Source organism: Eschrichtius robustus, chromosome 6 (assembly GCF_028021215.1).
Source record: "Eschrichtius robustus isolate mEscRob2 chromosome 6, mEscRob2.pri, whole genome shotgun sequence".
In the NCBI taxonomy this organism is placed as follows: Eukaryota; Metazoa; Chordata; class Mammalia; order Artiodactyla; family Eschrichtiidae; genus Eschrichtius; species Eschrichtius robustus.
In genome coordinates, this window is record NC_090829.1 from 143823612 (window position 1) to 143842439 (window position 18828).

An 18828-nucleotide genomic window follows, 5' to 3' on the forward strand; every position below is an offset into this window, starting at 1 on the left:
ACCCTAGCACATAGCATGCCTGAGAATAAACGATAAAAAGCTTATAATTACGTGTATGGGTAAAGTCAAAGACAATATAGATGAATATTTTTCTGATCTTTGGAATGAGAAGGGTTAAGCCTGCAGAGGGAAAGCCTGGACTATTTGACTCTATAAAAAGTTAAAACTCTCATGTCAAACAAAACAGTCACCATTGTAAAGCAAGCAGTGAACCAAAAAGTAATTTCAACAATCTGATGAAGAATTATATCCTAAATAAAGAGCGATCACACACATTGGTAATAAAATACTAGGAACCCAATAGCCACAGGCACAAAAGACCCAAATAGACCATATGTGAAAGATGACTCCCACGCGACTAACAAAGATGGAAGAATCAAAGGCATTCCCATTAAAATGAGTTACTCTTTTTGCCTATCTACAAGGAATTTTTTTTTTTTTAAAGATAATCCTGATAGCGAAGCAGCCCCTGCACACAGCGCTGGGAGAATAGGATTTGCTCACACTTCCTGGTATTTGTCAAGAGCTTTAAAAATGTTTCATCCACTTTGTTTTTTTTGGTTTTTTGGTTTTTGTTACTTTGCTTTTTTGTTTTTGTTTTTTTAATTTTTAGTGGAGTACAGTTGATGTACAATGTTGCGTTAGTTTCTGCTGTACAGCAAAGTGAATCAGTTATACATATATACCTATCCACTCTTTTTTAGATTCTTTTCCCATATAGGTCATTACAGAGTATTGAATAGAGTTCCCTGTGCTATACAGCAGGTCCTTATTAATTACCTATTTTATATCTAGTAGTGTGTATATGTCAATCCCAATCTCCCAATGTATCCCTTCCTCACCCCCTGGGGAACCATAAGTTTGTTTTTTACATCTGTGATTCTATTTCTGTTGTGTAAATAAGTTCACTTGTACCAATTTTTTAGATTCCACCGATAAGCTATATCATATGATATTTGTCTTTCTTCCTTAATGTTTTATCCTGCTTATTGCATGTAGCACATGATCATAGCACTTATAGGACTCCATCCTAAGGAAACAGAACTCATGTGGACTATAGTTTACATGCAAAGACATTCTTCTCAGTGTTACTTTAAAAGCAGAAGATTGGAAATAACCCACAGTCCCGTAATAGGGAAGGTAGTAAGTCAATTTTGGTAATCCATGCCATGGGCTGTCAGGCAATTATTAAAAATGAGGTTTGCTGAGATAGAAAATATTCCTGACCCAAGGAAATGGGATGGAAGCAGGACTCACATTTGTGTATAAAACGTGATCTTAGCTGCATTGCAGTCTGCCTTTCAAAAGGCTGGAAAGGAATACACCAACATGCAAACACTTACACCTGGGAGGTGGCCTCACGGGGGGATTTTATGTTCTTTGCTAAGCTGTCCTGGTTTTTATCCATTTTCTGCAGTAAAGCCGCATTATGGTTCATAAGGTAATTGAGCTTAGAGATGAAAGCAAGTGTGTGCCGGGGTCCCTCTGCCTGATACCAGGGTCCAGGTGGGGCCCGTTGGTCTCCTGGTCTCCAGGGAGCTGAGGGGATGCTGAGCTGCCTGCACCCTCTCCCCCTCCCATCCGCCCCCATCATCCTCCTTCCAGAACAGCCCCTGCAGACTTCCTGCCACCTGCCTCCCACCCCCATCCCCAGCAGAAAATCGGGGTACCGCCCTGTCTCCCGAACCCTCCAGAACTGGCCATCTTTGTTATCATTTGATACTTTTAACCTTGGTTCCCGAGATGCAGGCTGCCTGTAAACAGTGGGCAGAGCCGCGATGCTCAAGCCTCCTGTGAGGGTTTCCTGTCTTGTTTCCTAAACGCCGCAGATTACGATGAGTGTGACAGCGGGGAGGACGACTGCGCCCCGGGCTCCTCCTGCCGCAACAGCCTGGGGTCCTTCACCTGCAGCTGCGAGGGAGGCACCCCCGACCTCCCCGTGGAATATTCTGGAAGACCCTGCGAAGGTAATAGTCTCAGGATCCCTTGTCCGGAATATGCTCAGATAGTCTGTTCTTTGAAGGACATTCATCCCCAAAGTGCGTCTTTTCTAAACGAGATTGGCATGTTTTTATGTCTTGGGCAAGTTTCCGTGTGTGTGCACACGTGCAAGCATGCACACGTGCACACATTCATGTGTGTATACATGTGTGCAGCGTGCGCAATGCATATGCACACAATGCATGTGTGTACACACGCGCACAATGCGTATGTGTACACGTGCATGTGTGCGCACGTGTGCAATGCATATGTGCACAATGCATGTGTGTACACACGTGTGTACCGCACATGTGTGCATGTGTGTGTGTGTGTGTGTGTACACGTGTGCACGTGCCTGTGCCGCCCCATCCTTCCACATCCCTCCAGCCTTCTGGGCGGTGCCTCATCTCCGAGTGCTTCTTCTGATGCCCTTGATGAGAAAATACACACATCAACTCAGGTGCGTCCTCTCAGATGCTAAAAGATGATCTTGCTAAACATACAGCCTGTGTGACAAATGACACATGACATGGAAGCGTTTCTACTCAGCCCCACTGTCCACGCAGCACTTTTCCCATTAAATGGGGCCTTCGTGGATTCACTGTTGACCCTGAGATGGCCCCTGCCATCCAGGGATCTGCAGTCAAGTAGAGGAGACAGATGTTTATAGGAGTGAACACAGTGTCTCAAGGAATATGGAATATGCTCTACTTGAGGCAGAAGCAGGAGGCCCTGAGGAGACTAAGTTGTTTCAGTCCCGTGAGTGTGGTCAGGGAAGGCTTCCTGGAAGAGGTGTCTTCGAGCTAGTCTTAAAGGATGGCTCAGACGGCACCAGCAGAGGGGGCTGCGGTGGGGCAGGGTGTGGTGGGTGGGTGCAACAGTAAGAACAGAGCTGTTGAAGGCGGGCATGGTCCAGGCACGCAGCGTGGGCTGGCTGCAGCGTGGTGCCTACAGGAGATGGGTGGGAGAGAGGGGTAGCACCCCGCCCAGCGAGGCCGGGTGAGGCCAGTTGAGAAGGCTGTGAACGCCACGAGCAGGGGTTTGGACTGCATCCTGGGGTCGGGGAGCCAGGTGAGCAGCACCTTGAGATGAGAGGGCAGGTGCCGGGGTGGCAGGCGGCAGAGCCGGGCCGTAGAGGAGGCTCCGGGAGGGCTGAGGCGTGTCCTGGGTCTGCCCTCCGAGGACGGTGGATGCTCTTACAGAGCCTCGTGTTCTTCTAGAGGTCAAAACCCAGCCTGCTTTAGGGAAGCAGGAAGCTGGAGTAGGAGCAAGGGACGCAAGGATCCAGAGAGTAAACTTCATTAACCCAGTTTAGAGATAAGACTCAGGGGCCCCCAGGGGTGATGGCGGATCCCAAGCCCATGGGTTCAGCACACGCCCAGTGTCAGCCTGGGAGAGTCTGGGAGGGCAGGGGACCCCTCTGTCCCCCGGCCACGGGGGCCACGGTGAACCAGGGCAGGCCCAGCTGCCTGGGCTGGCAGGAACATGCAACACGCATGTGTGTGGCTCTGCTGGCACGTGCGACCCTGGTGTGCGCTGCTGCAGGGTGCAGGGTGGTCCACCTGCTGTCTGCCCCCTGCCCCGCCCCCGCCCTGTGCCACCTCGCTGGCCAGGCTCACATGGCTGTCCCGAAGCACAGACCCACGCTATGCCTTTGTCTCCTCGTGCCTTGCAGGCGACTCTCCTGGCAACACATCCCAGACCCCCGGCCCAGAGCAGCCCCCTACCCCAGCAGGACCTGGGGCTGCCTCTGTGCAGGGTGCCCGCCCAGCCCCCCAGGGCCTGTCCCCGCGGCTGAACCTGACCGGGGCCGTCAGGGTGCTCTGTGAGATCGAGAAGGTGGCCATCGCCATCCAGAAGCGCTTCCTGCAGCAGGAGTCCATCCCTGAATCCTCCCTGTACCTGGGACACCCGTCCTGCAATGTCAGCGACCACAACAGCACACACGTGATCCTGGTGACCGCGTGGGGCGAGTGCGGAACCGTCGTGCAGAGTGTGAGGCCGGGCTCAGACCCACCATGGGGCGCGGGGAGGGGGCTCTGGGAGTCTGGATCTCGATCCAGGGAGGGTCCGCGTGTGGCCTGGGGGGCCGGAAAGACCCTGCACCCCGAGGCCTCCAACTCTAAGTGCAGGAGGACCCAGCCAAGGGTTAGAATAGGACCGAGCTCTCACCGGGGACCAGGCTGCACCCTGGTGCAGGGATTCTGGTGGAAAGTCAGGGTTTACAACAGCCTCCCAGTGATTCTGATGCACAGGCGGGATGGAGAGCCAGTGGGGGAGGAGAAAGGGCAGGAAAGCCGGGAGCCTGTGTGTGAATGTGTGTGCCTGTGTACACGTGTGCACGCGTATGAAAACATGTTCGTGTGCATGTGCGTAGGTGAGTGTGCGTGTGTGCATGTGCGTAGGCGAGCGTGTGTGTGCGCATGCGTGCACGTGTATAAGAATGTGTCCGTGTGCATGTGTGTTGGCGAGCATGTGTGTGCATGTGGGAGTGTGTTTGTGAAGAACGTGTGAACGGTTGTGTATGCCCGTGCATTGGTGGGGATGCGGGGTGGCTGGAGAGCCGTGGCCCATCCAAAATCTCCTTACTTGAGGGCCTTTCCTCTATGGCGCAATGTGGGGAGTGGGCTTGTCCTGGCCGGGAGGCATTCGCATCTCATGTGCAGAGAGGGGCTCCCATGCCTCCCCGAGTGCTGGGGTGGCTCTGGGCTGGGGGTCCTGGGCCCATGTCAGCACCTCTGGTTTGCAGCGTCCATCACGTGGTGGGCTGATGGCTCCAGGTCCTGCGTCTTCAAATGCTGCCTCTAGGCCGCAGTGACGCTCCTGCACCCCTCACCCCCCATCCTTCCCGCTCCCCACGCTTGGCCACTGCTTTCAAGGCCACGCCAGGCCGACGGGCAGCACCTTCCATGGGTCCAGCCAGCGCCGGGCACGGGGGGAGCGGAAACAGCATTGGGTGGTGTTGTCCCTGGAGAGACGTGAGGTCCTGGCACGGGAGGTGCCATCACCCGGTAGAGCAGGGTGGGACTGGGCTTCCTGGGCCCGGGGTGGGGAGGGGCCTTCTGGAAGGAGGCTGAAGTGGTCCCAAGGGGTGTATGGGGGGGTGGACCACGACCCCAGGGGGCAAGTGCAGATAGCCGGATGAGGGAGGCCAGAAATGGGGGAGGATTTACAAGGTGGAGGGTGTCTGAGTAGCTCTGGCCAGTGGGATGGCTGGGCCCTGGGTGGGACGGCGGCCCGAAGGGGAAGGGCCTCCTGTGGGAGGGGGGCTGGGGGACGGTCTCAGCAGGGGCCCGGCCATGGCACTGGGGGAAGGTGGTCCTCAGGGATGCTGAGCTGCTGGGCTGGGCGGGGGTGGGGCTGAGGGTCTTCAGCTTTGCTTCCTAGCACAGGGGTGAAGAGGGAACCGGGCTTTGAGGACCCCAAGGACCTGCTGGCTGGGTGTCTAGCCCCCTCATCACCCCCAGGCCAGGGGTTGTCATCCACGTTTAACCAGTGGGACCTGGAGGCTCACCAAGGTCTATGGGGGCGGTGGTCAAGGTCAAGGTCTCCTGGCCTCCGAGGACCAGCCCTGCGGCCTCTGCGACTCTGCCTCTCCAGGGGCCTCAATGGCACGGGGTGGGCAAGGGACCCACACCCTCAGAGGCTCTGGTTGGAGCCCTGGGTGAGCTCCCTCGTGGAGCAGGTGAGCCCAGGCTCTGGATGGGCTAGGCTTGCTGATGACCCCAGGTCAAGGGCACAGGGAGGCGACATCGCGGGCTGAAGGGCTCAGAGTTGGCGTGGGCTTCAGTAGGAAGGGCCCTGGGGAGGGGAGGCAGGGGAGACACAGTGGGAGACTTCTCGCAGAAGAGACCCGGGGAGGGCAGGCAGGGGACACAGGGCACAGGGACAACGGCAGCTCCAAGGTACCAGCCTGCCTGGAGGCCAGACCCGGGGCGAGGGCTGCCCAGGCAGCTGGAGGACCACGCGCACCTGTGGGCCCGGCTGGCCGCCCTCAGGCGTGATTCCACCTGCCGCTTGACGGGGGTGGGGTGGTCCTCAGACCCACACACAGGGCCGCTGGGTTGACGGGCCAGCTGGGACGTTTCCAGTGACCACATCCTTCATCAGTCCCCCTCCAAGCCCTCCAGCCAGCACAACTGAAAAATAACCAGGGTTTGGCTTCTCTTTCTTAAAGATTCCTAAGACTCTCACCTGGAGGTGGGTGCACGGAGATGGGGCGAGCAGCCATGGTGGGAGGTGCGGAGTGCGGGGGGCCGCAGCTTGTGGGCGACTTCAGTTCTGAGCCAGAGTCTGCACACACGCTGGCAGGGGGCGGGCGCGGGTGTGGGCAGAGCTGCCGCTGTGGTTCTCAGGTCCACGTTGGTGCAGGACCTGCAGACCTCAAGTGACAGATGCTAGAAAATAAGACACTCCTGCCCGCAGTGCTCAGGTGCGATGGGCTGGCCAGGCTGCCCTCGGGGGAGCCAGCACCTCCTACACGGAGGCACAGACACAAGGCTGCAGGCGTCGGCTCTCCCACTTGCTTGTTTTTCCGTGGTAGACGAACACCTGGTTTAGCAATTAAATTCAGTAAAATTCAGGGTTCTTTCAGAGCAGAGGGAAATTCATCTCTTATGAGTCATCCAGGCCCTGGAAACCACAGGAGCTCTTCTGTGTTTTGAAATTTGTCAAAAACTAAGACTCCCCCTGGAGACTTAGTTATACAAATACAACAGATTAGGTACGGTTAGCAGGTTCTTCCTCTTTTTTGGGGGGAAGGGGGTTAAATTTTACTGACCTCCTTGTTTTTAAAAAAAGTTAAATTTAAGGTCTCACCTCTCAGTTTGATATACCATATTCAGATGGTTTAGAGTATGACTAGGAAGAGAGAAGTTAGCCCGTGCCCCAGAGATTCACGAAGTACAGAATCATCTTCATAAATACGTGTAAAATTCTTGTGAAGAAAGCAGGGGACTGTCCAGGTTTTCTGAGGCATTTTTCAAAGTGAGTCAAGGCACATAATGTCCACCACCGTGAGGACACATGTTCTAAACTTGGTGCCTCTAATACAGCCCAATTCGAGGTGTGGCTTCATGGCTATTGTAAAATTAAATGTGCTGAATGAGGGTCTGCTTCTGAGCTGAAGCAACCACAGGACCTGTAAACATCATGCAGATAATTAAAAATATGAGATACAAACACAAGAACTTTATTTTAAAAAGCAAACAAAGAAGATAACGTCAATTCAAATGTGTTTAAATGTTTCCATTTTGGATCGTTCAATTAAGAACCTATCCACCTTTGTTCCCAGAAGCTAATGCATCAGGAATCTCTACCAAGGAAAATGAATTCTAAAAATTATTATGACTTTCAATCATTCTAATTTCAGCATCTGTATAAAAACTTAGAGAGACTAATAATATCCAAGAGCTAAAGATTCTTTTTAAAAAAGTTTTTATTCCAGTTTTATTGAGATGTAATTGACATACAGACTGTATAAGTTTCAGATGTACAGCATGATGATTCAACTTACATACATCATGAAATGATTATTACAGTTTAAATGAACATCTGTCGTCTCATATAGATACAAAATTAAAGAAATAGAAAAAACTTTTTTCCTTGGCGTGAGAACTCTGAGGGTTTACCCTCTTCACCACTTTCATATATAAAGTGCAGCAGTGCTAATTATATTTATCATGTTGTACATGACATCCCTAGTACTTCTTAGTTGCAGACTTTAACCAATTTATTTTAACTCGATTTCTTTGGTGAGGGCTTGCTCTCTAATTTTCAGAAGTGTACTTGGGGATTATTTGGGGAAGAATCTAATCTATTGTTTGGGGTATCATCTGATCTGGTCTGCCTCTGGTTCTCTTTTAATGAAGAAAGCGGATACAGGAAATAGGCTAAACCAGATGTCACGACGTTATGTTCTCTTTTGCAATTTATACTGGGAAAAAGTTGTCAAGGTTTTCATATTTGGGTGGATAAGCTTTAAACAACCCCTGCACCCAGAACTGTGGTCCGTAGCCATGTCGGGGGCCTGCTGTAGCCCGGGAGCTCACTCGTTTCCCGTCTGTGTTCAGAACATGACGAATACGGTGGTGAGGACCACGCTGAGGAATGACCTGTCCCCAGAGGGCATCATCCATCACCTGAAGATCCTGAGCCCCATCCACTGTGCCTTCCAGAATGACCTCCTGACGTCATCGGGCTACACCCCGGAGTGGGGGTGAGTGCAGAGGTCTCTCCCCAATTCCCTGCAGCTCACGTTCCTCCCAGCACCATCACTTGGGGGTTTCTTTAGGGTTTTAATCACTTGAGGACCCTTCTGAGAGACTGAACATACAAAAGGCAGTGGCCAAGACTTGATTAATAACTGCCAGCTTCCCTAGATTTGTCCCCATTTCCAGTTTAGAACCAACCAGGGAAAGCCAGATCTGTTCCCCTAGCCAGTCACATAGGACGCCCCCATCAGGGCACGCCTGTCTCCCTGTTTCCCCTGTGAAGCTCACCCCTCCTCTGCCTGCCTTTGAGTCTCTACCAAACTCTAGTGACCGGGGCTGACCCCAGCTCTAGCCAGCTCAAAAAGAAATAGCCTTTCTTTTCTTGTTCTCATTTGGGTGGTCTTCTTTTAATTCCATCTTTCTTTGGAGTTGTATTTTGGGGAGAAATGGGAACAGGAGGGTCACAGAAGCAGAGCCCCCCCCCCTGCAAACGCTCCCTCTTGCAGGGTCTACACCGTCATCGAGGACCTCCATGGCGCTGGAAGTTTTGTCACTGAAATGCAGTTATTTATTGGAGACTCTCCTATTCCTCAAAATTATACCGTGTCTGCCAGTGATGATGTCAAGATTGAAGTAGGGCTCTATAAACAGAAAAGCAACCTCAAGGTGGTCCTGACCGAGTGCTGGGCAACGCCATCCAGCAATGCCAGGGACCCGGTCATGTTCGGCTTCATTAACAACAGGTAGGGGCTCAGGGGGCACTGGGCACCCACCCCCTCTGTGTAGCCTTCTTTGGGCCCTCTGAATTTCCAGACATGCATGGATGCAGACCCGGGTTTTAGGTGGTGCCCTCAGGAGACCCTCCTCTTGGGAACTGGAGACCTAGCCATCCTTGCCTTCTTGGAGCCTAGTGGGGAATGCCCCATGTGCACTCAGGTGCACGGTAAGGAAACTCACCTGGGGACAAGGACAGGAGGGCCAGTTTAGAACTAATGAGTCACTTTCTCTCTTCCCAGCTGCCCTATCCCCAGTACACACACGAATGTGATTGAGAACGGGAACTCCAACAAGGCCCAGTTTAAGCTGAAAATCTTTTCCTTCATCAACAACTCCATAGTCTATCTGCACTGCAAACTCCGCATCTGCCTGGAATCCCCTGGAACGACGTGCAAAATAGTAGGTGTTTTGCTGTTCTAAACCTCTGGACTCATCCTCTTCGTTATGAGGAGGGTTGCTCTGTGATCAGAAGCCCAGGGCCTGGGCATTTCTGGGGCCAGATTTCAGGGAGGAGGTGCTGGGCCCTGCAGACTTGGCCCTTAAAAGACACGAAATGAGGTTTCAATGGTGGGCAGTCCTGGGTGGAGAACCAGTGTCGCTGGGCGGCTAACTTGAGTCCTTCCTTAGACCATACCATTCCACTGGCCATCACATCAGACCTTGCTTGTCATGGTGCTGTAATGCTTCTCCTCCAGGTGACTGAATGCATATTTCGGTGTAAAAATGTTATTTTAATTTGAAATTATTTTTAGCAAGTCGATGGCACACTGCTGAATCCTAGCCACTAGGTTATTCAATCAGGTTTTTGTTCTTTCCCGTTCAGCATTTATGCTGGGATTATGAATAACTTTACATTCTCATTTCCTCAGGACTTTGAATTTGAAATGTGCTTTGCACTTCTGGGTTGGAGAGTTATTCTTCATCCACAGACAAGTATGTGAAGTGACTGTCATGTGTCACCTGTGGCTGGGGAAGGCACGGAGGGCTCTGCTGGCCTTTGGTTCAGCAACTGCATATTTCTCTCTCCTTTGGGGACACGTTTGTTCCTGTGCTCCTTACGAAACTTGGGCGGTTTTCCTGGGTGATCAGAGCCAAACATCAGTCAGAATGCACAGCAGAAGAAATCCAGTGAGCCCTGATTTTGCTGTCACTTTTTCTCAGACAGTAGGTCTTCTGGAACAACAGTAGGAAAGGAACACAGACTCCTGGTGCCTGCCCGCTGAGGGGCTCCAAGCCTGTATCAGCCCCTTAGAAACCCTAGGGTGTTAATGACCACGACAGCTTTGACAAGGAGCTTCTGGTTCTCAAATTCTCTACACTATGAGCTTCACGTATTTCTTTCCAAGCTCCTCTAGGATGGGTGTTGTATTGGTTTCCTGGGGCTGCTGTAACAAAGTACCGCAGGCTGGGCAGCTTAAATAACATAAATCTGTCCTCGCACAGTCTGGAGGCTGGGAGTCCGAGATCAAGGTGTCGTCGGCTGGGCCGTTCCTCGTGAGGCTGGGGGAGAATCTGTTCCAGGTCCGGCTCCCTGACTGATCGATGCCACCTTCTCCCTGTGTCTTCACATGTCTTCCCTCTGTGCATATCTGTGTCTGTGTTCAAATGTCCTCTTTTTGCAAGAACACAGTCATATTGGATTAGAACCCACCCTAATGACCTCATCTTAACTTGATCATCTGCAAAGACCCTATTTCCAAATAAGGTCACGTCCACAAGTACTGAGGTTAGGACTGCAACATCTTTCGGGGGACACATTGCACCCCATGGCAGGTATATGGTAGACAGATTCTATCATGTCATTGAAACTTTTCATCAGGCAAAGGTGTTAAAAGGAGCAGGTGTCTGCCGCAGGCCGTGGAGAACAAAGGGTGACTCTGAGGCGATGCCCCCGGGGGCCAAGGGGCCAGAGCTAGAAACTGGAGACAGCACAGGGGGCTACATCTTGCTTCCTCCAACCCTCCTGCTGCCCAGCCCTCCCCCATCCAGCTGGGCACCCCACCTGCACAGCCCCGAGGCCCAGGTGGTCCAGCCTCCCCCTTCCTCCTTCTCCCCTGACTGAACTCATCCATTGTGACTTGACGTTTCCAGCAGGAAGGAACACGTACGAATCAGAGTATCAACCCTGATAGTGGGTACATTTCTCATAAACATTGTTCAACTAATTTGTACTTCTTCTCCTTTTAAAATTACAGAACTGCGATGACTTTCGGTCGCTGAGAAATGGTGAGCCCTCTGCAACGCACCAGATGTCCTGGGGACCCCTGATTCGGTCCGAAGGTGAGTTGGTGACTTGGTTTAGACAACTAGACTCGGGTATTGATTCAGAAACTGCCAGCTGTCCCCAAATATCTGTTCTCTTCTCCTTCCATGGTAATAGAAACCCCAGTTTTTAGGGGACAGGGGGCTGCCAGGGATAAAAACTATAATTCCCAACCGACCTCACAGCAAGAGTGGCCATATGAGTGAGCTCTGGCTAATGAGATGCAAAAGAGAGTGTCAAGTGACAACTTTTTAAGGGTGCCTGCCTTATAAACATCTGGTACCCACCCAGCTGCCTGACATTCAGGGGAGGCGGCTGAAGCTAGCCGCCATCTGGGGCCATGAGCACCATGGGGGCAGGAGCCAGGTGCCCCAGGACACCACGGAGCAAAGCTGCAGGGCCAGGCCTGGGCTCTGACCTCCAATTTTTATGCCAGAAAGAAATAAGCTTCCATTTTCTTTGTCCCTGCTATTTCGGGTTTTTCTCTTCCTTACAGCTAAACCTAATCCTAGTTGACTTTCCTTTTTTATTGTTTTTCTTCCTAGTTTGGATGGCCCTCCTTGCCTCTCTATTTTCCCATACAGGAACTTCTGGGTTTTGGATGCAGGGTGTAAACCGGGATGGGTGTGCCAACCAGGGCTTGGGAAGGGAGGTCTTCTTGGCCAGTGATATTCAACTGCTGGTTCTCATCCAAAGGATTTTGGAAATTAAAAAAACATCACAGGTCCCAGGCCATGCCCCAGGCCAACCACCTCAACGTCTCTGGAGCTGGATTCCAGGCCCTGGTGTTTGCGCTGGTCCTCGGGCCATCGCTGGCCTGGGTCCTGGGACAATATGCTTTTCCTACCCTCTTCATTGTCTTAAATGGCTGAGAACTGGTTGATCTAATATGAAAGAGAATGTATGTGAATTGCATTCTTATTTATAGAAACAGAACTTCTATTTATTCGTAGATATTACAGATAATGTCAAAACCAGAGTGGAAAAAAACACTGGGTTTGGAGTCAGGAGGCTTTTGTTTAAATATCTGCTCTCACACTTCTGAGCTGTGTGGTCTTAGGAACATTCCTGAGTCTTCTGAGTCCCATCCATCCATCCATCATTCCTCCATCCATCCACTCATCTACCCACTTATTCATTATCTCCTCTAACTACTGTATGTCAGGCACTGTGCTTTTTCTCTCCATCATAGGAGTTATTACAACAGTCCTACATACCTGGCCAATAAGATTACAGTAAATAAAAATCCTCTGTGAGGCTAAAATTTGTGATGCTGGAGCTAGGTTGCCTGGAGACAAAACTTGGGTCTGACTTTGGGCATGCTGCATTTGCCTCACTTCCCTCATCTGTAAAATGGGGACGACAATGATGATGACGGTAATTCCTAGTTCATACTGTGCCTTGTCCATAGAAGTTACTGGTAAGTGTTATTTGTTGTCCTTCCTAACTGGTAGTGCACTTTACTAACACAACCATTGCAGAGAACACCAAACACAGTAAGGGTATAGACGGTCAAGCTCAATAACAAGGATTATAATTACTCACTTTGTTCATCATTCTTTCTCATTGTATTATTAGCTTTTTTGCTTCATAACTGTGTCATACAAATATACAGAAACATCACTTAGAAACATGGAATCTCCCAGCTGGTAGGCAGGTGATTACATTTTAATAGTGTGTAGTAACAGAAATACTGCTGGAGACACAGAGTGAAAAGAGGCTGGCAGACAAGTACCTCCAGGATTTTATCCCTGCCCCTCCCACTGGGCACCTGCACCCCGGCCCCTCCCACTGGGCATCCATGACCTGTCCCCTGCTATCACATCACTTCTACTGTGGGTAAGAATGAGAACACTGAGAGATCTCAGGGAACATGTCCAAGCTCACACAGCTGTCACCTGGACAAGCTGGGCCTCTCCCAGAAGTTCCAGGCTTTTCCTAACCCACCCACCCTTGGTCTCCAGGGGCTGCACTGGCTTCCTTTCCAGGGGTCAGTCCACCCCAGCCTTCACACCACGGGTGTTAGTTTTCTGGGGCTAGTGACACAGGAAACTGAGAACCACAAAATGGGTGGCTTAAAATAACAGAAAGTACTCTCTCACAGTCTGGAGACCCAAGTCCAAGATCATGGGGTGGGCAGGGCTGGTTCCTTCCAAAGTCCCTGAGGGAGAATCCGTTCTAGGCCTCTCTGGTGATTCTGCTCTGGCATCCTTGGCTTGTGGCTGCATCCCTCCAGCCTCTGCCTCTGTATCACATGGCTTCTCCTGAAGGTCTCTGTCTTCTTACAAGGACACCAGTCATTGAATTAGGGGCCTCTTCTGCTTCAGTATAACTTAACTAAAGATGTCTGCAATGACCCTATTTCCAAATAAGGTCACATTCTCCGGCACTGGGGGTTAGGACTCAACATACCTGTTTCGGAGGGATACACTTCAACACATAACACTGTGTGTTGGCAATTTTAAGGCAGCATCCAGCTGGTAATCGTTGCTGAATCTGTGCTACCAACAAATCATATATCGGCACTGTAATTTTTGCACTTAATTTTTGGAAATCATCCATGGCCATTTGCTTTTTAGAGAACATTATTTCTCACTCACTAGAGTTTTTTGTGTGAAGAGGTAGAGAATGTTTGAGATTAATGTCCGTGGGATCCTGAAATGTCCCAGTGGGAAGGGTCTGGAACAATTATTGAGGCAGCTCAGAAGTGAGGAGCCTGGGTGTCCCCAGAGAACAGCTGAGCTGGACCTCAGACCTCTGGAAGGACCTGGACCCTCTGGAAGGGGCCTGGGTTATATGTACCCTGCTCCTGGGTTATTTGCGTGCCTGGAGGTCCTCCATCACTTTCCCTCACCGAGATGTGTCCCCTTCACAAGAGCAGCGATAGGTTAGTGTCTTTGCAAAAAGATTGATCATGTGCATCACCACCGTGATATCACAACAGCCCTGTGCGTGGTGCCGGCTGCTCTTGCTATCCTGGGGGAGGACCAGTGTCTTTTATTTAAGCATCTCGTCCATCGTGGACTGACAGGTGGATACTATGTTTAAGGAAATACCCCCACGGATGGCTCGGGTCACGTTGCGACACAGGCTCCCTCTCTATTTGTAAACATCTCTCCTGGACCAGTAACCGTTCCTGGACCATGGTAACCAGTGGACGGCACCGGCCTGTGGACCCCACTCGGAGCAGCTCTGAGTCAGTGGCCAGTTAAGAGTGCTCAGCTGCAGGGAACAGAAACCCAGCTGGAGAGGCAGCGACCGAACAGGTTCAGTCGTCTCTGTAGCTGCCAGTCTGGGGCTGGGGCTGGGCTCCACGGGACCAACAAGGGGGCCTCTTCTGCCTTTCTGCTCCAGCATCCTCAGGGCAGACAGCCCCCCCTTGTGCTCACTTGTTGGTCCCCTACATGAGGCACAGGAGGAGGGGGAAGGGTCCACTGTAGCACCCACTGGAGGATGGATTTAAGATCCAGCCATGAAGGAGTTGTCAGGAAGCTGGTGCCCCAGAGTCTGGAGGCCTCAGTTTCCTTGGGAGGTTGCAGCTGCTCCAGCAACTGTCCCCAGTTTCCCTATCCCAGTGTGGTCCTCCCTCTGGAGGAGGGGGTTGCCCGGTTCCAGCTGGCCCACCATCCAGGCAGTTGGGTGGGAGCCTCTTCTAGGCCATTGTTGGATCACTTTGGTGTCTGCACTCGTCTGAGCCATGACTGGGAGACCCGGAGCAGCGGCCACTTCCGGAAACAGTCCCAGAAATGGAAAATGGGATCTCGAGTGTCCCTTATCATCCAGGAATGCTTTCCTACCCAGACCTTTCTGATAAGCTCCTGTGGTAAAATTGAGATAAAATTCACCTAATATAAAGTTAACTGTTTTTTGTTTTTGTTTTTGTTTTAAAGAAATTCACGTTCTTTTATTTATTTATTTATCTATTCATGGCTGTGTTGGGTCTTCGTTTCTGTGCGAGGGCTTTCTCTAGTTGCGGCAAGTGGGGGCCACTCTTCATCGCGGTGCGCGGGCCTCTCACTGTCGCGGCCTCTCTTGTTGCGGAGCACAGGCTCCAGACGCGCAGGCTCAGTAGTTGTGGCGCACGGGCCCAGTTGCTCCGTGGCATGTGGGATCTTCCCAGACCAGGGCTCGAACCTGTGTCCCCTGCATTGGCAGGCAGATTCTCAACCACTGCGCCACCAGGGAAGCCCAGGTTAACTGTTTTAAAATAAAAAATTGGGTGGAATTTAGCATATTCACCACCCTTCTCTAGTTTCGAAACATTTTCATCACCCAAAGCACCTCCGAGCCCACAGGACGGAGTGACTCCCCAGCACTTCCCCTGCCCCTGAAACTACCTAGGTTGGCTTCCTGTCTCTGGTTTCCCTAGAGACAGGGTCACACGACAACGTGTGGTCATTGGAGACTGTTGCCTGTCACTCAGCACAATGGATGTTTTCAAGCCTCATCCATGTCGTAACCTGCGGCCGAATCTCATTCCTTTCATGGCCGAATATTATTCCACTGGGTGGATGGACCACGTGTTGTTTATTCATTCATCCTCTGATGGATTTGGGGGCTGTTTCCCCCTTTTGGCTGTTCTGGATATGCTGCTATGAGGCCGCGTGTATGCGTATTTATTGAGTCCCTGTTTTCAGCAATTTGGGGTCCAGGCTCTCCTGTGCTTTCTTGCCCCCGAGTCCGGGGAAGGCCGGCTTCCCGGTGCTGTGCGGTGTGTGGGCACAGTGTGTCTCTGTGCGGGGCACGCTGAGCGCTCTGCCCCGACCTGGAGGGCCTGTGGCTCCCACGCGGCCTCCTCCCCTTGGCCAGTGATTATCCAGAACGTGGGCAGGCAGACCCGTCCTGGCTGCTGTGCTCTCCTGGGCTTGGGACGGGTACACGGGCACGCTGGACGTCTGACGCGTGAGACCTTGCTCTGTCGCAGGTTCGTCCCGTCCTGAGCCCTCCGTCCAGGGGCCATGCGGGGGGCCCCCGCTGGGGCCAGGCCGAGCTGCTTTGGGCAGACCTGCCACCTGTGCCTGTTTCATCCCTGCAGGAGAACCTCCAGCTGCAAAGCCGGGCCTGGGAGCCGGTTACCTGGTCCTCATCCTGGTGGCCGCCTTTGCCTTGGTGGCGGGTTCAGCTGCCCTTCTCATCATGCGCTACCAGAGAATGACGGGAAAATACAACTTCAAAACCCAGTCCAACAACTTCAGCTACCAGGTGTTCCACGAATAAGGCGCCCGGTTGCCCGCAGGTGGGTGAGGGGCAAGGCCCGTCTCGTCTGATGCACCAGTCCTGCCTTTGCCACCGAGGGTGCCTGCACAGCGCGTCCCGCGGGGTTTGGCAAAGGGTGGATTTGTGGGTTTCGGCGTCTCGTGCCTGTGATACTGTGATTTATAATCAGAAACATATATTTGGCCTCCATTCACTGCTTCTGGCACAGAGGTCCTGAAACCCTTGGAATTTCCTAAGTGCTGAGGGCGGTAAAGGTGTTTTTGTTATGTTAGTGAGGTGACCTTTGGCCTGTGCCTTAGGATGGGGGCCGGTTGCTGGGAGAGACTGCCGCGTGATTAGAGGGCTAGATGTGCTCTGCTGAGGCTCCAGATAGGGGACGAACAGCGGTAACTTCAGTTCAACTTTCCTCTAATAATAAAGATAACAGCTGCCTTGGCGGGGTGCCTTCCAGTCTGGTTGGGGGCCCGCAAGGTTTGGTCACGAAGACCCTTCCACTTCCCCATCCTATTCCATCCTGCCCCCTGTCACGTGGACATGCCCCGCAGTGGCCGGCCCAGGTCCCTGTTTCCTGCCTGGGTCAGCAGCGTCCCCAGCTGGGCCACCTTCCCCACGTTTAGCTCTTCATTCTCTCGAGATAACGGACCTTTGATACAGCTCCTCAAAGTCTGGCAGTTCCTGGCCTCATCCCTTAAATGAGGAAAGGGGGCTCAGAGAGCTCAAGTGAATCACCCCCATCACACAGCAGAGGCGGGGTTACAGCGCACTTCCCCACAAGGCAACGTCCCTTTCTGGGTGACTTCAGCGTCGTCAGAGAAAACGTCACCTCCTCCAGGAGCTGGTCCTGCAGACACTGGAAACGTGATGTCCTCACCCTGTCTCAGCCCCCTTTGCTCCGAGGACCCAAGAGCTCACGTGATTCCAGGGCCTCGGAGCCCTTACAGCCTGGATGGGAAGGGTTGGACCAGGGCCAATCACCTCCCCGCATAGAATCGCAAGGGAATTTCAGCAACTTTTACTTAATATTTAGAAAATGAATTCCAACAAGGAGGCCAACACTTGTCCTGGGGAATTTCTAAGGAAATCTTGTGTGTTGGTGCCTCAGCCGTGCTGGACGGCCCCCTCCTCGAAATTAAAACACTAGAGGGAAAATTGGCCCCTTTTCTTTTCTTATTCTCCTGGGACTTCTGTCTTCCAAAGTAAAAAACATCTATAACTGGTTCTCAAGTTCCTGAAAAAATCTGCTTTTTGAAAATCTCAAACAAATAAACATCCCCAGGGTTGGCAGTTGGTACAGCCCCACTCGGTGATGAGCCCCGTGTCCGGGTGGGTGGTTCACAGATAGTGCAAAGGCACAAAGCCCCGAGGGTGTGGCCATCAGGCTCAGGTGTGTGTACCTGTCTCACCTGACTGCTGACCTGCGGGAGCTGCACTCACTGGAGACCGGGGTTCCTGTGCCTCCTGGGATTCGCTGCCCTTTTATTTGGGCTCAATCTCTCACTATTCGGCAAGCACAGATGTCGTGTCCTGGGGGTTGGTGGTAACCTCCGTGACCCACTCTGGGCTTTCCAGCATCAACCCCACCTTTCCTGCTGCAGACTGACGCAGGTGATCTCCTTCCCCGCACAGGTAGCCGTGAATCAAGCTCCAGTCTTCACTCAAGCGCTGATGGCAGCCTGCTCTGTCCCGCATCCAGAGCCTGGATGAGCTCCAGAAGTGGTGAAAACACAGCCTCTGCCTGCCCCCAGGAGGCCCGTCCTCTGCCTGGGTCCCAGACAAGGCAGCACCAGGTGGGCGAGCGGAGCTGGTGGAGAAGCAGGCCAGGAGCTGGATGCCCAGAGCCTCAGACACAGGGATCTTCGAACCAAGCTCGAATGCAGCTCTGCCGTCACGCAATCGCCTCCACCACACAGAGCTCCCAGGCCCCTTACCACCCTAAGTGGTCCAGGCGGCCCTTCCTGGCTTTGCTCACCATTGACATCTAACACCTAACACCCACCCACCCACCCAGCCACCCATCCATCCATCCATTTGACCCTCTGTCAAATACATAACATTTCACATTTTCAAAGCTATTTGACAGTGCAGTTGAAGTTCTTTTAAAAATAGGTGAGTCATTGAAATTGGGTCATTTGTAGAGACGTGGATGGACCTAGAGACTGTCATACAGAGTAAGTCAGAAAGAGAAAAACAAATATTGTAAATTAACACATATATGTGGAATCTAGAAAAATGGTACAGATGAACCGGTTTGCAAGGCAGAAATAGAGACACAGATGTAGAGAATAAACATATGGACATCGAGGGGGAAAGCGGGGATCGGCGGGTGGTGGTGGGATGAATTGGGAGATTGGGATTGACATGTATACACTAATATGTATA

General features: G+C 52.0%; 1 protein-coding gene across 1 annotated transcript in view; it reads left to right on the forward strand.

Annotated features, from left to right (window-relative positions):
- Positions 1–18135, forward strand: part of UMODL1 (uromodulin like 1) — a 59827-nt gene extending 41692 nt beyond the window's left edge. The window contains exons 16-23 of the mRNA XM_068545785.1: positions 1830–1967; positions 3656–3975; positions 8052–8197; positions 8699–8935; positions 9209–9368; positions 11165–11249; positions 16268–16468; positions 18076–18135. Of these exons, the coding sequence (XP_068401886.1) occupies positions 1830–1967; positions 3656–3975; positions 8052–8197; positions 8699–8935; positions 9209–9368; positions 11165–11249; positions 16268–16449 (1268 nt within the window). The 3' untranslated portion in view covers positions 16450–16468; positions 18076–18135. The remainder of the gene's footprint in view (positions 1–1829; positions 1968–3655; positions 3976–8051; positions 8198–8698; positions 8936–9208; positions 9369–11164; positions 11250–16267; positions 16469–18075) is intronic.
- Positions 18136–18828: the final 693 nt, after the last annotated feature.